Genomic DNA, 15,427 nt, shown 5'->3' on the forward strand with positions numbered 1-15,427 from the left:
CGGAGGTAGGACTATACACGGCTACATAATGAGTTTGTAGCTAGCCTGGGCTACATGAAACTCTATCTTAAAATAACAAAACAGAGGGTCTACTCAGAGGACGCTAGCCTGGGTAAGAGCAGGGATGGGCCGGAAGGTGGGCAGCAGGCCAATGCCAGGCTGCAGGGTGAGGCTCCCTAAGAGGAAAGCTGATGGCCTTTGAGAGCCTGTGCAACAGAGAGAAGTCGTCACAGCTTCTTTTGAATAGGATGGCTGGGACTCCCCGAGGACTTTCAGGTAAACCCTCCTGGGCCCCTGGCGCTCCCCACCACCCATCTCACCTTTCACAGTGACGCCCGCTGTGGCCCGGTGAGCATGAGTCACAGGTGGGGTGGCCATCTGTGTCCAGGAAGCAAGTGTGGGCAGCCCTGAGAGAGGGAAAGGAAGACACGGACGGCTCCTACCGGGCACTCTCCTACACCGGGCAGGCGCGCAAAGTCTACGCCAAGAGTTCCTTTTCCCCCGCCTCACTCAGTTCTGCTCAGAAGCCAAGGTGAGTCCGCTGCCCCCATTTAGGAAACTGGGGCTTTGAAAGTGAGGCTACCCGTCCCCAGTGACACACTGGGAAGTGACAACCAGGATTTAAAACTGTAGCCTCTCCCCAGTGCTGGGCAACAGAGGGGGTAGCAAAGGTGGGCATTTCAGGGAAGAGTAGGGTCCAGACTCACTGGCCAGCAGCAGGGGCTCCATGGCATGGGCAGGGCTGGCAGTCCTGTGGTGTGCCCCGATGGGCATCCCCATAGTACCCTGGCTGGCACTGCTCACAGCGAACACCCACTGTGTGGTGCTGGCATCTCTGGAGGGACAGAGGGCAGGTTGAGGCTGGGCTCCTGGAAGCCAAGTCTCTCTGAGGATGGAGAGTGAAGGGGCAGGACTCACCTGGCAAACACCGGTCTCGGGCTCACAGACCTCGGAGTGGCCATGGCAGTTGCAGCGTTCACAGGTGCCCAGGTAGAGGCCACTGGGCATGCGTGTGTAGCCTGCGCTACATTCCTGGCAACAAAAGAGGGTGGGAGTTGGGCTCCCACCCAAAAGATGGGGAGAGACAAAGGAGGAAAGACCAGCAAGCAGTGTGGAGGAAGCTGGGTGGGCAGGTGGGGGACCCAGGCTTGGCTCACCTGGCAGGAAGGGCCGCGGTACCCGAGTGGACAGGTACACTGCTCTACTTCCAATGCTGAGTTCTGGCCGGTGTTCTCTGGCACAGCCACGTCCATGCTGATGCCAGAGATCCTGGATGTGACAAGACTCATGGTGAAGGGATGCGCACTGTGCGCTAGAAATACCTAGAGTTCCATGTTCCATCACCATGTGGCCTTCATTCTCCAGCAATCTTATGGGCTGCAGCAAACAGGTCACATCTGCTACTTCCTCCAAAAGGTTACCACCCTCTTCCCCCTCCTCGCCTGGACATGCTACACCACCCAGCTCCTCTGGGGACTTCTGGAAAGCTGACTCAGGAGACAGTGGTCCCCAGCTTCTTAGGATTCTGTGAGGGAAGCAGCAGCATGCTTTCCGTTCCACAGGCAGATTGTGAGGGGCTACACCATGTTTCTGCTTAGTCTGGAGACCCCTCTGCCCTGCCCTGGCCCCAGCTACCTGCTCTCAGCCGGTTGCTGGGTGTAGGATGCTTGGATGAGGAGGGCATCGATGCCTGCCAGGGCCATCAGCAGGTGCTCCCGTGTGGCTGGATGCCCATCAGGCCGCTGCCATGCTTGCTGTCAAGGAAATGACATATGATCCATTCCTGCTAGGGTACTGAGGCCCCAAGAGAAAGGAACAAGAAGGGATGGGATGGGGCTCACCTCTCGGAAGGGCACTCTGAATTTGCCGGGCTGGCCAGGGCTGGGCTCCCATGAGGCATGGTGCTCTAACACGATACCGTTGCCCTGCAGCACCACCAGCGGCTGTCTGTGCAGAGGTGCAGAACTGGGCCGGGGCCACTGGGTTACGGTGAAGTGCAGCTCTCCTCCATAGGAGGTCACCTAGGATAGGGGTAGACAGGTTTTCAGTGAGAGACTTCAGTTAGGCATGTTATTGCTATTCTCTCAATGCCCTGCCTGTCTTGTTCCTCTGTCCCACCCACCTTGTCTCCTCGGAAGCTGGCAGGAAGGCTCCAGAAGTAGGGTCTAGACAGGAGGTTCTGGAAGGAGGAGAATAACAGCTCCCCGGGTGCAGGGGACGAGATACCCTCATTGGTGGTGTGGGTGCCTGCGGCGGTCGTCAGGCTGAACTGAGAGGGCTCCTCGGAGGCCCCGAGCACCTGGAGATGGAGAACGTTGGGACGGGGCCGTTGTGGTGGTGGTAAGGGCCACCCTTTGTCCCTCCAACCCCACCCCGCTGCCGCCCTCTCGTGGGTACCTGGGCACGGCTCCAGGAGGAACTGCTGCACTGGTGACTGACTCCCATGCAGAAGCACTTGAGGCAGCCATCAGGGTTCTTCTTGCTCAGGTGGAAAGAGCCATCCGAACACTCATTGCATAAGCGCCCTACCACATTGCTCTGTGGACACAGAGTCGGGAGCTGCAGGCTGGCCCACGGGAGGGGCTGCCTGGAACCAGAAGCCGAATCCACCCACAGTCTAGATGGGGGTCCCAGAGCACCATGGAAAACACATAGATGTGAGGTATCACCACCGTCAGCACAATTACCACCAGCGTGTGGGTGCTCACAGAAACTGCTCTCCCTTTTTTTCATTGACGGCTAAGAGGCTCACAGATAGCCGAGCCTCGAAACAAAGCAGGCTGATTGAATTAATTGCCACTACAACTGAAGATGGCGAATTTCAAGCACCCTGCTGGTGTCTCTGCAGCCACCTCACTCAACTTCCATTAGAGCCTCAGAGGCTTCAGACATGAAACAGCACACAGGGTCACTCAGTGCCTTTATCCACTCTTCGTTACAAGACTGGGAGCGCCTGACTGCAAAGCTCGCCCAGTTCCTTTCTCTGCTCACACGAGATTCTCCCATCGTCAAAGTGATAGCAGCATGAGACCTGACAGAGCCATGCAGGCCACAGCCAGAATGCGTGCCACAGCTGCTGAGGGTGTGTCAAAAGACTGAACTCAGGGTGGCTGACTTCTTAATCAGTGCTCCTGCCCAAGGCCAGGACTTCTCACATGGTACAGAAGACCAGCTAGCCAGGTCTCTGGGCCTCAGGCAAGGCCAGTGTCCACTCGCCAAGGTACTGGAGAGGGTAGGATCTCTTTCCTCCCTTGGCCACAGTGAGGCTGGGCCCAAGGTCTTGGGGAGAGAGTAAACAGCCAGTGTACCTTACAGCGGCAGGCCTCTCCGGTGGTAGAACTCAGGGTACCTCGCTCATCGCAGCGCACAAGTTCCTGGGCTGGAGGCGGAAGGAAAGCATTGGCAGATTGGGTGAGAATGGGTAGCTCTCCAGGGATTCTGCGTATGGGCTGGGACGGGGGAGAGGTGCCCAGCCCAGCAGGGTATGAGAGGAGACAGTCGCAATACTCACTGACAGGCCTGCACTTCCCTCCGGGCTGGATGGGGTTGCCTTCATACCCAGGGGCACAGCTGGGGGAAACAATGCGGTCAAACCCAGCCTGAACATCCTGTCTCCACCCCCAATCCTGTCAGCGTCCCCTTACCTTTCACAGCGACGGCCAGTGTAGCCTGGGGCACACGCATCGCAGGTGGCTTGGCCATCCGTGTCCAGGAAGCAAGTAATTGAGAATCTGTGGGGACCAAGTGGGCAGGGTAGAAGGGTAGGACTGCATGCCAGGCCTGACATGCTCGCCCCAGGAAATGACTTCTATCCTCACGGACACACAGAGAGGTGTGATGCCATCCCCTGGCCCCTGTTCTTGCTCTGTGGCCCCACAGCAACTGTAGGACGGGAGACTGGCCCATTATACAGAAAGGGAAAATGAGGTCCACGAGAGATCAAAGAGCATGGGACAACTCAGTGAGCAGGTCAGGACTGGAACCCATGTGGGTACCTGGTTCCCCTGGCAAAGCATACCCCTACTTGCCACACTACCATATCCTGAGCGGGGTCTGACCTTCGGGAGGCGTCGATGTATGGGCAGGGGCAGGGCCGGCAGGCAGTGGCTGTGGCTTTTGTGGCGTCCCCAAAGAAGCCAGGTTTGCACTTGTTACACTGAGGTCCTTCTGTGTTGTGTTGGCAATTCTAGGACAGGAGAGGGTAGGGGTGGCTTAGGTCCTACTGAGCAGAACTGGGCCAGACAGGCTCTAGAATGCTCCACAGCTATGTAGATAGTAGCATTCAGGTGCTTCCCTGGCAGTGGTAGTCCAGCATGGAAGCCAGTCCCATGTATGGGTCCAAGCACCTCTTGATATGGATTCAAAATCTGTCACCCTCTTCCAGGCTGCACCCAGAGCCAGTTCTGCCTTAGAGTCCATTCGGTCACCCCTACAGCTGCTCTGGGATCTGAAGACAGTACCCTGTCTGTGCATTCTCTTTGATCAGCTCCACAATCCTAGTCCTCATCACTATTTCCAAAGAGAATGTGTAATGTCTAGGCCACGCTTCTTCTAGCCCTCGCCGAGTGGGGAGAGACTTTCAGTTCTTGTCCAGACACCGATTCTCTTGTTAACGTATCCCCAGGTCATGGTCGTTCACCTGGAGCCATTCAAGCTGTTCTGGAGGTCATGCACTGCTTGTGGAGGTAGGGGAGTCCCACCAATGTCCGAGTGGCCGCCACTCACCAGGCAGTGGCCGTAGACAGGGTCACAGGAGCTGGCGTGGCCATTGCAATTACAGCCAGAGCAGGTGCCCAGGTAGGGCCCGCCAGGCACCCGGGTGAAGTGGGCATCGCAGCTCTCGCAAGACAAACCAGAATAGCCAATGGGGCATCTGTGGGGGAGAGGATCAAGAGAATGGTTCAGGAACTTCAGGCTCTGCTGCTTCCCTTCTACCCCGGATAGCATTCCCGCGATCCCCAGCCCCACGGGGGCAGGCACCTGCACTCCTCCACACTGTGAGCACGGCCGTGGCTGGTGCTATGGGTGACAGTGGTGTCCATGATGACGTCACTCAGCCCCACACTGGCCATCTTGGTGTTGTACACCGTCTGTAGCAGTATGGCCTCCAGGCCCGCCAGTGCCTGCAGCATCTCAGCCCGCTGCACAGGCCGGCCAGACTCATGGATCCAGTGCTCCTGCAGGGGACAAGGTTGTTTTGTCTATCAGTGCCTGCATGGCATGCATCACTCCGCTCTGGCCAATCCCCCCCCCCCCCCCCCCCCGCTCCTAGACCAACCCCTGGGACTCAGGTGCCACCAACCTCAGAGAGCTGGATCTGGCGCTGGTTCAGAGTTCCGGGATGCGTGGGTGTGTGGCCTCGAGAGTGGAGGCGGTACCCTGCACCCACAAGGATCACATCTGGTTTCTGCACTGGCTCCAACATGCCTCGTGCCAGCTCATAGCGTACCCTGTAGCGCAGGGAGCCACCATAGGAGTCCACCTGGCCAAGACAGGTTAGGTCAGAGCTGGGCAGCCATTCTCAAGCATCTGTATCCTGTCCTCTCGTTCCTCACTCTGCTCATCTAAGGCTCCTGCAGTGCCTGGCATGGAAGGCTCATAGAAAACTAGGCATGGGGAGCCCAGTCCATGGCAGACAGTATGTAATACTGTACCCGTGGAGGCCAGGTTGGGGCACTCTAGCCAGCCCAGAGTAGGTGGTCAGGGACGGGCCCAAAGGGGGTTGGGAGAGCAGTCCGTGGAGATCTTGCCCTGCTTCAGAGTGAGCAGAGACTGAGCAGGCCCTGCCCTCACCTTGTTACCCAGAAACTGCTTGGGTAGGGCCCAGAAAGCGTCATGGACAAGGAAGCGGCGAGACAGGTCAACCAGCTGGAACTCTTGTAGGGCTGGGTCAATCTGCAGCTGGGTAGAGGAGAGGGGTGGCACACCGGGCTGCGAGGGCATGGTCACATTCACACCTGCAAGAACAGAAGACGTAGGGTAAAGACTGCAGCCTCTGATTAGCGGGGAACAGCCACCCTGAGAGCTGGGACCCAGGAATGGGTAACTGAGAGAAAACAGAGGCCTCTGTCTCTGGAAATTAGGAAGTAGCCAAGCAGAGCTGGGCATGGCACACACCTGTAATCCCAGCACTCCTGGAGGATCATGAGTTCAAGCTGGAGGCCAGCCTGGGATACATAAGACCCTGTTTTAATTCCCCTACCCCCACTGACAAAAGAATCATTAGTTCTTTGCTCTTTCCAGTCATTTTGCCTACTGAAGTTTTGGTGCATGCTCGAGGGAAGGCCATCACTGCGGTGACAGCTGGGAGCTATGTGAGAAGCCACAGTCAAGGAAAGGGCAAGAGGCTCAGTGTGGCAGGGCTTCCCAGAGCCTTTGGGCCATTGGGCTGGCAACACACCACTGAGGTTAGCAGAGAACTATGTAGGGCTGAAGAGCAGAAACCCAAGGCCCGGCTCCATCATGTTCCTGGGGCCTGAGCCTGGACAAAGGCCTGTTTCCTCATCTAGAAAAGGATGTTCCTGGTGGCCCAACTCACCGAGTAATGAAGCTAACATGCACAAGCTGACTTAAAAAGCTTAAAAATGAGGGAAGTGCTCAAAAAAGGGGCTCACTCTTATTGTTAGGAAAGGTCACTGGTCCAACCCTTTCCCCACATGTGATTTCCCTGCAGCACCCTGCCAGCCCCCAGGGCAGTGCCAGTTCACAGGACAGTAGGAATACTTGGTATCTACACTCAGTCATTTGATACTCACTTATCATTGGTGGCGATCCAATAATTTTGCTTTTTGTGTGGTGTGTGTGTGTATGTGTGTATGTGTGTGGTCAGAGGTTGACGTTGGGGAAAAAAAACCCAACGTTATTTATTTATGTGTGTGCATTAACACGCCACAGCATGTCGGAGGTCCACCTTAGGCAATCAGGTCTCTCCTTACATCATGATGGTTGAAGGGACTGAACTTAGATTGTCAATCAGGCTTGGAGGTAAGTACTGTTACCGACTAAGCCATCTCACAAGCCTTCCAGCTCTGTTTAGTTGGTTTGTTTTTGTTTTTGTCTCTGTATATAGCTCTGGCTGCCCTGGAACTCACCCTGTAGACCAGGCAGGCTCAAACTCACAGAGATCTGCCCGACTCTGGCTCCCAGTTTTGGAATTAAAGGTGTGTACCACCATGCTTGGCTCCTCCACCTATTTTTTAAAATGATTTATTTTATTGTTTTAATCCACAAATGCATGTTTTTGGGGATGTGCATACATAAATAGGTGTAGATGCCAGCAGGATTCAGAAGAGGATGTTGGGTCCCCTGGAGCTGGAGTTACAGGTGTTTGTGAGCTGCCTAACAGGTGCTGGGAAGTGAACCACCATCCTTTGGAAGAACATGAAGCACTCTTAACTAATACACGAACTCCCCAAATCCGTATCTGTTTTTTTGAGATGGGGTTTCTCACTGACCCTGGAACTTGACTGCTACACTGACTGGCCAGCGGTCCTAGGAATCCTTCTGTTTCTGCCTCCCCAGGGCTGAAGTTTCAGGCTCATATTATTGTACTTGGCTTTCAAATGGGTGCTGGGGATTGAACTTGGGTCCTCAATGCTTGTGTGGCAAGCATTTCACTGACTCAGCCATCTCCCCAACCCTCTTTTTAGTAGTGTGTGTGTGTGTGTGTTTATGCACGTGTGTGTGTGTGTGTTTATGCACATGTGTGTGTGTGTGTGTGTTTATGCACGTGTGTGTGTGTGTGTGTGTGTGTGTGTGTAGACATGGGGCCTAGACTACGGAGTCTGTCCTCCCTACAACCCAAGGCAGGGAAGCTACAAACGTGGATCTGGCTTGTCCTAAAGGTTTTCCTGACATAACGCAGTGTTTCTGGGTTACTCCCTACCCTTTGGCCCTGGTCCTTCTCCATCTGTCCCAGGTTCCCAGAAGCCTGGAGCCCACCCATCCACATACCCTTGAAGTTATTGGGCTGGTCAAAGCTCAGCCGGATATGGTCCCAGAAGCGCCGGCTGCTCTGGCACACGTTGGTCACACCAAAGCAGAAGCAGGGCAGGCAGGAGGCACTGTTCTCCAAGTAGAAGTGTCCATCGGGGCAGGGGCCTGCCAGAAGGCAGAGAAGGGGCTGTGGTTGGTCACCAGCAGGAGGTCCTGTGGCACTGGTGCTGGTCATCCACCCTACACCCACCCATCTACAGCACCTCGCTGCGGGACAAGCTCCAGCACGCCATCTGGAATGCCGAACACCATGCCACGTGCGTTCATGGCCTCACAGGTGTATGCGCCCTGGTCTGCCTCCTTCACGTCCCGGATGATCAGTGTGCCACGCCCTCCCTTGCTGGTCATTGTCACCCTGGTATACACCAAGACAGTGGTAGGTTAAGCTTGAGGCACAGACTCAGCCTCTTCCACAGGCAAATCACCCCCACCTGAGTTGCACCTGGGATGAACAGGGATGTGGCCCCAGTTGAGTCTCCAGTTGATGATGGGTGTGGGGACACCAATGGCTACACAGGTGAAAGTCACTGTCTGTCCCCGGGAAGCCTGGATGGACTGCTGGGGAGGGGTCACCACCTGGGGAGGCACTGGAGACAGCAGAGCAGGAGTGGAGTGTTTAATAGGCAGTTGGGGCAGGAAGTGCCGGAAGAGAGACTGGGAATAGAAAGCAGATGGAAAGTGGAACCCACCCAGCGCCATCCCTACTCCACCCCCAGCTCCTCACTCACTGCAGCCAAACTCATCACTTCGGTCAGGACAGTCGGTTTCCTCGTCACAGTGGAAGCTGGCTGGGATGCACCGGTTGGTGGAGACACATCGGAACTCCGTGGGCCCACATTCTTCCTCATGCTCCTTGACGGCTGAGGACAAAACCAGGTGAAGTGAGCACAGGGCAGTGTCTGCAGGGCAACATGGCTTAGCTACCACCTTCTTTGCCTTCTTTAGGTGTCCTCTGGGTCACTCCCTTCACCTTGCCCACGTTACCCAAAATGCCTCCAAAACGGAGCCAAATACAATGGGTTATAAAGTGAGCAGGTCCTGGCATTCTGTTACAACATAAAATAGACTGAGTAGCCCATGGGTTAGGCTGGGACCCACACATCAGTCCAGGACACCATCTTCACAGAGATCCGCCCATCCAGGCCTCTCACCAATACCAACACAGTAACAAAGAAAAGACTAAAGTTTACCCAAATGCAGTAGAGCAGGAGAGACATGGCCAGCGGCTGTCTGCTAACGGCAGTTCCAAACACGGGAACTTGGACGTTGGTCTGCAGGGTCCCTCACCAGGAAGGCCAGCATGCCTCGCAGAGCACGGGACAGAAGAACACAGACTACAGGATAGGGGCACAGTGGGGCCTGGCATACTCACGGCAATCAGCCTCATCTGTGTGGTCCTCACAGTCGAAGTCACCATCACAGCGCCACAACTTGAGAGCACAGTGTCCGTTTCCACAGGCGAACTCATTAGGTTCGCAGGGTGGAGAGGGCCCTGTGCGGACCAGGCAGGGAGTCGCAATGGTCCTTTGCTGAGCAGACCCAGTCCCCGCGCTCCTGTCCTGCACAGCACTCACCACAGTCCAGTTCGTCACTGCCATCCTTGCAGTCTTCCTGCCCATCACAAAGGTAGTCTTTGGGGATGCAATGCCCACTGTGGCACCTGGCCTCCTGGAGTCCACAGGCTGTGGGCCAGACGACGCTGGGTAACAGTAACTGAGGTCCATGTGTGACTAGCAGTGGAGGTGTTGTAACCGCTTCTGGCCACAGCGGTGACGGTGACACCTTCACAATGGCGGGTGGCAAGGAGCTGACCTCGGGGAGTACCTCCTCTGTGAACAGGACCCCTTGATGTTTAGTGAATGGGTGGCTCTCACCCCTCGTCCCAGAGTCCCCCATGCTCCCTGGAGTCTACCCCATGACTAGCTTCTGCCATCACTCTTTTCCCATCCCCACCCTCTCCCGACCTGCCTCTCTGCCTGCACCAAACCCTTATAGTCCAGAGGACCCAGAGATGTAGCCCCACCCTGGGCAGGCCACCAGGGACCCCTTGAGGTTCCCAACAGCTTCTCACCGCAATTGAGCTCATCCGACATGTCCCTGCAGTCAGGTCGCCGGTCACAGCGATACTCCAGAGCCACACACTCATTATGGCTGTGGCAAGCAAACTCGGTCTCGGTGCAGACCCTTGGGAGGTGGGGCACTGTTGGGGGCGGGGGAAGGAGAGAGTCAGGCAGCAGGCTGAGGGAGCTAGCGGTGTGACAGCACAGGCAAGGCATGGCTGTGAGTGGCTGTGGTGCCCGGAGTCAGGCCACTGTGGCAGACAGCAAGAGCAAGAAGCACTTGGTGGGCACACACATGGCACACGTGGAACACAGTGCAGGACCCCTTACACGGACCTTCACACGGGTGACACGCCTCACACATGCAGCCACCATGCCATACACGTGCAGGCTACAGCCTGGCCCAGTGAGGCCAAAGAGACGGTGGGAGGAGGCAGCCATGTGGCCTTTGCCCTTCTTTTCTCCCTCCATCTGTTAGGTTTTCTAGGACCCCTCTGGGCCTCGGCCAGGCTCACACTCTCACCTGGTGTCACTGTGACCCCCACAGCAGCTGGGGGTGGCGGGGGGGTCTGTGCTGGAAAGGAAGCTGTAGTCAGCAACCATCCCACCTGGGACCTGGAAACTGAGGCCCGCGCTGAGCCTGCCGCTGCCGCCTCCCGCCCTGAGAACTCACTGAAGGTGGGAATAGATGGCTAGGCCTCCAGCAAACTTTAGGCCTGGGTCTGAAGACCCAGCAGAGCAAGTTTGACTTTGGGGTGCACTGGTAGGTTTTACGTGCAGAACAACTTGGGGCCCATTTCCTGTCCTCTCTGGGCTGGTTTCTCTTTGGTTTCCCATCTGTCATGGGTTCTAGAGAGAGCAGCACAAACACGGGATGTGGCTTGCATCCCCACTAGTGTGCATGGCTGTTCTTCCTTTGTGAGCCTCAGCTCCCTCATCTTGAATACAAGAGGAACACTTCATGGAGCCTGGGAGGCCTGCGTGGATACTGGGTATCAGGGCTTTATGCACAGGGCCTGCACTCACTTGGTGCTTGGGGAATGACTGATGGGTTTTAGTACAAAAAGTGTGTGTGTGTGTGCACGCGTGTGCATGCGTGCAATGTGTCTTTGCGTGTATAGATGCATATCATAAAGATGCACATGTATGTGATATGTGTGGGTGTGGAGGCCTGAGATTGACATGGGTGATCTTCCTTGATTGATCTTCACCTTTTATACTATGGCAGGGTCTCTCTCTTGAATCAGAGCTTGCTGATTCTGTAGTCTAGCTAGCTAGCTTGCTCTGAGGATCTTGCCTCTGCCTCCAGACAGCTGGAATTACAGGTGGATTGCCACACTCTCCCGGTATGCACATGGGTGCTAAGGATCTGAAGCCCAGGCTTCTTCACCTGCCGAATCACCTCCCCAGCCCTACAACTGTTGGTTTTGCTGAATGCCAATGTCTTTTGACTTGGAAATGCTGTATGAAGGAGGAGTTTTATCTACTGTCAATACACAAAGATCTGTGAGGATACAGCCTCCTGGGTCCACAGAGGAAGCAGCTTGGCTCTAACCAAATGGAGATTTACAGAGCCTGTCAGACAGGCTCGGGCTCAGGATGGAGTGAGTTCATCCCGAGCCTGAGCCTGTCTTCAGTGGTGGGCTAGTCCTAGTCAAGAAGATACAAGGCAGGGACACCAAAAGGGGCCAGAGTCTGAAGAACTGGAGGGGTGACCCCCGTTTGGAGGACAGGCTCACCTGTGCCCAGGCGTCGGAACTTGAACCCCCAAGGGGAGGTGATGTAGGGGCCAATGGAGCCTCTGGAGACGACTGTGTAGAGCACATTCTGAATCTGAGCCCCATCCGAATTCCCTTCGGAGCCCACATCCAGTTCAACAAAGACCCAGCCATCCAGCTCCCTAAGGAGAAAGAGGTCTATGAGCTCCACACCTCTGCCAAGTTCCTGTCGTGATGTCCAGCCCTGTATCTGGGCAGCCTGTGCCTAGGGTAGGGACATCTCTGGTACAGGATACCCCATCTATGCTCTCTGAAATCCTGTCAAGTATGACCCATCCCTGCTGGGTAATGGTGACACATGCCTTTAATCCCAGCACTCGGGGGGTGGGGCAAGAGGATCTCTGTGAGTTTGAGGCCAGCCTGGTCTACAGAGCAAGTTCCAGGGCAGCCAGGGCTACACAGAGTAACCCTGTCTTGAAAAAAACAAAAATAAAAACCAAAAATGACCCATCCCTTCAGACCCTCCCTGCCCTGCTCTCGGTAGCCAAGCCCCTTCCCATCCTCGGCCCCTCTTGGTTGGTCCCACCACTCCCATCCCCAGGAACCCATCTCACTTGATGAACACCACGCTGACAACCTGGTCTCCAGGGATCTTCAAGTACTCTGACTCCAGCTGTGGGGACACACCACCATCAAATGCCTCCCACATACTCCAGTACTGCCTGCCACCCGTGGGGCGCCTCCAACCCCAGGTAACTCTCTCCCGCGTACCTTATCCACCACAGCATCCGACACCTCTCGGAACTCCTTGGTGTTCGCATCCTCCAGCTGGGGGGTGTACTCAATGGACCGAGTAAAATTTACCAGAGCCCGGAAATAGACTGGAAAAAAGGTAGAATATCATGGTGAAGGGCCCAGTTTGGCTGGTGGGAGCCCAATAGGCAGGCTGAAAATAAGGTGTTGGACTGCCACACAGGCTGATTGATACCTGGGTACCTGCAGAAAGGCCCAGCACTCTCTGTCACAGCACAGCCTGCAGAAGCCTGAAAGGCCTGCCCAAGGCTCAGAGGAGGCTGGGCAGGAAGGGGCAGTTTTCAGGGCACTGGGTTGCATGAGATCGCCCCTTTATCGTGATGTGTTTTCCCAGCCAGTTCCTATTCGTCCTTCTGGTCTCAGCTCAGCCACCATACTCTCTAAGAAGAGCACATGGGCTGCCCTGGCTGGTGTGGGGCCCCCACTCGGGGCTCTCACAGCACCTCTGCTTTCCAAAATGGGAACCTTCCTTTCCTTGTCACACCAATTCTGCTGGGTACACCTGGGCCACACAGCACCACAGGAACTATCAGGTCCTAAGTCGGCTACTTCAGAAACTGATCTGCCTCAGTGGAAGTCTTACTCCTTCTTCATAAAATGTGGGGATGAGGGAGTCAGCCACATTGATACCCCAGGGCTGCTGCCCAGAGTAAAGGATGCTTGGCTTCCCACACTGCTCCTGTGTGCAGAGCTGGCACTTGGGGATGAGAAGCATGGTCACCTCTCACCCTGCCCCACCAAACCAGGAGCTCCCTGGGGAAAGGAGGAACCCACCCACTTGTGGCCCAAGTGCCTATCTGTGAGCCACGGCCAAATAAACTCATGTCATTCTGGTGTGACAATAACATACAGCTGATGTTTCCTTCAGCACTGCATGTATACAACACAGTTTATAGCCACTGATGATCATGCCGGCTGGAGTTTGGATCTCAAGTCTCCCAAAGGCCCACGTGTTGAAAACTTGGTCCCCAGTTTAGAGCACTGTTAGAAAGTAGCAGACCTTTTAGCCATCTCCCAGGTGTTTGTCGTTGCTGCTGTAGGGGCGGAACCTAATGAATGGAAGTTAGGTCATTGAGGGCCTGGCCTTGAAAGGGATATTGAGACTCAGCCCTTCTATGTCTCTCTCTCTGCCTCCCAGACACTACTAGGTGAACCAGACTCCTCTGCTACCCCGCCACCATGGTATACTGTGCCAGCACAGGCCCAGAGCAGCAGAGCCGAACGGCCAAGGTCTGAAACTGTGGACCTAAATAAATTTTCCTTCCTTCAAAGTCGATTACCAGGGCTGGAGAGATTGCTTAGTGGTTAAGACTGCTCTACCAGAGGACCTGGGTTCAATTCCCAGCACCCACATGGCAGCTCACAACTGTCTGTAACTCCAGTTCCAGGGCACCTGGCACCCTCACACAAAACACCAATACACGTAAAATAAAAATAAATAAATTTAAAAGAAAATCAACTACCTCTGGTATTAGGTCACAGTGAAAGATGGCTGGGCAGCACAACGTTCCTGAGTTAGAAATGTGGATTAAACTCTCTATTGGCAAATGAGTCAGACATTTGTATGTATACATCCAAGCACATCCCTGTGCACACACACATGCATATACAGAGCCTGACACAAATAATGAGCAAACCAAGCTATGCCATCTACCTACATTACACAGAGAATGGTGTGTGAACACATAGAAACATACACACTCCCATATTCTCAATTTTCTTTTTGTGTTTGTGTGATATATGCACACATGTAGCAGGTGCACATTCCCATGAACCCATGGAGGCCAGAGGAAGACATGAAGTGTCTTGTTCTATCAGTCTGCTTTCTTCCCTGGAGACGGGGTCTCGCACTGAACCTGAAGCTGGGTTGGCAGACAGCAAACCCCAGCCATTCTGTTTCTGTTCCAATCAGAGCTGGGGTTACAGGGCTCCGGGGCCAAGATGGGCTTTTAACATGGATGCTGAGGATTTGAACTTAGGGTCTCATGCTTAGGCAGCAAGTGGTCTTTTTGTCTTGTTTTGTTTTTTTGAGACAGAGTCTCTCTACATGGCCCTGGATGTCCTGGAACTCATTCTGTAGACCAAGCTAGCCTTGAACTCACAGAGATCCACCTGCCTCTGCCGCCTGGATGGTAGGATTAGAGGCGTGCATCATCATGCCCAGCCCATGCTCTTATTCAATAGAGCCCTTTCTCCAGCTCCTGTTTTTAATTGTTGTTGTTGTTGTTTGAGACAGGGTCTCAGATTCTGGGTTAGCTTTGGTATGTACCCAGGCATGTATCATGTTGACCATGAACTTTTTTCTTTTTTTTTTTTTTTTTTTTTTTGGTTTTTCGAGACAGGGTTTCTCTGTGTAGCTTTGCGCCTTTCCTGGAACTCGCTTTGGAGACCAGGCTGGCCTCGAACTCACAGAGATCCGCCTGGCTCTGCCTCCCAAGTGCTGGGATTAAAGGCGTGCGCCACCACCGCCCGGCCTTGAACTTTTTTTTTTTGAGGTAGTGTCTCATGTAGCCCACACTAAGATCAAATATAACATGTAGCCAAGGATGACCTCAAACTTCTGATGCTCCTGCCTCTATTTCCAGAATGCTGGGATCAAAGGCACGTGCCATCACAACCGGTGACCCAATAATTCCTTAAGTCCCTGTTATGTACATACAGGATATTTTTGTGTACTCATGAGTTTAAGCACAGGTTATAAATATCAGGTTAATAAGAGTCACCAAGTAGTCTGAAGTGTGTGCACAGTGCTCAGAACAGTCCCCGGCACAGAGTGGGCACAAGATACCAAATGTTACCACCCACAGTGTGGAGGTAGGGCAGCTCCCTAGTTAACAGCCT

The 15,427-nt window shown here is 54.6% G+C and overlaps 1 protein-coding gene across 2 annotated transcripts in view; it reads right to left on the minus strand.

Annotated features, from left to right (window-relative positions):
* Hspg2 (heparan sulfate proteoglycan 2) overlaps window positions 1-15,427 on the minus strand; it is a 101,420-nt gene that overhangs the window by 47,719 nt on the left and 38,274 nt on the right. For both annotated transcript variants that reach the window (XM_052716882.1, XM_052716881.1), the window contains exons 4-29: window positions 12,545-12,654; window positions 12,388-12,446; window positions 11,795-11,955; window positions 10,067-10,195; window positions 9,570-9,824; window positions 9,368-9,487; window positions 8,724-8,855; window positions 8,438-8,582; window positions 8,199-8,350; window positions 7,954-8,100; window positions 5,794-5,957; window positions 5,303-5,482; window positions 4,981-5,177; window positions 4,726-4,873; window positions 4,059-4,186; window positions 3,645-3,731; window positions 3,512-3,570; window positions 3,309-3,379; window positions 2,398-2,538; window positions 2,123-2,299; window positions 1,842-2,021; window positions 1,636-1,754; window positions 1,158-1,269; window positions 919-1,032; window positions 708-835; window positions 321-407 (exon numbers count right to left, since the gene is read on the minus strand). In XM_052716882.1, the coding sequence (XP_052572842.1) occupies window positions 321-407; window positions 708-835; window positions 919-1,032; window positions 1,158-1,269; window positions 1,636-1,754; window positions 1,842-2,021; window positions 2,123-2,299; window positions 2,398-2,538; window positions 3,309-3,379; window positions 3,512-3,570; window positions 3,645-3,731; window positions 4,059-4,186; window positions 4,726-4,873; window positions 4,981-5,177; window positions 5,303-5,482; window positions 5,794-5,957; window positions 7,954-8,100; window positions 8,199-8,350; window positions 8,438-8,582; window positions 8,724-8,855; window positions 9,368-9,487; window positions 9,570-9,824; window positions 10,067-10,195; window positions 11,795-11,955; window positions 12,388-12,446; window positions 12,545-12,654 (3,502 nt within the window). The remainder of the gene's footprint in view (window positions 1-320; window positions 408-707; window positions 836-918; window positions 1,033-1,157; window positions 1,270-1,635; window positions 1,755-1,841; window positions 2,022-2,122; window positions 2,300-2,397; window positions 2,539-3,308; window positions 3,380-3,511; window positions 3,571-3,644; window positions 3,732-4,058; window positions 4,187-4,725; window positions 4,874-4,980; window positions 5,178-5,302; window positions 5,483-5,793; window positions 5,958-7,953; window positions 8,101-8,198; window positions 8,351-8,437; window positions 8,583-8,723; window positions 8,856-9,367; window positions 9,488-9,569; window positions 9,825-10,066; window positions 10,196-11,794; window positions 11,956-12,387; window positions 12,447-12,544; window positions 12,655-15,427) is intronic.

Source organism: Peromyscus californicus, unplaced genomic scaffold, assembly GCF_007827085.1.
Source record: "Peromyscus californicus insignis strain IS unplaced genomic scaffold, ASM782708v3 Scaffold_5__1_contigs__length_169319896, whole genome shotgun sequence".
Taxonomy (NCBI): domain Eukaryota; kingdom Metazoa; phylum Chordata; class Mammalia; order Rodentia; family Cricetidae; genus Peromyscus; species Peromyscus californicus.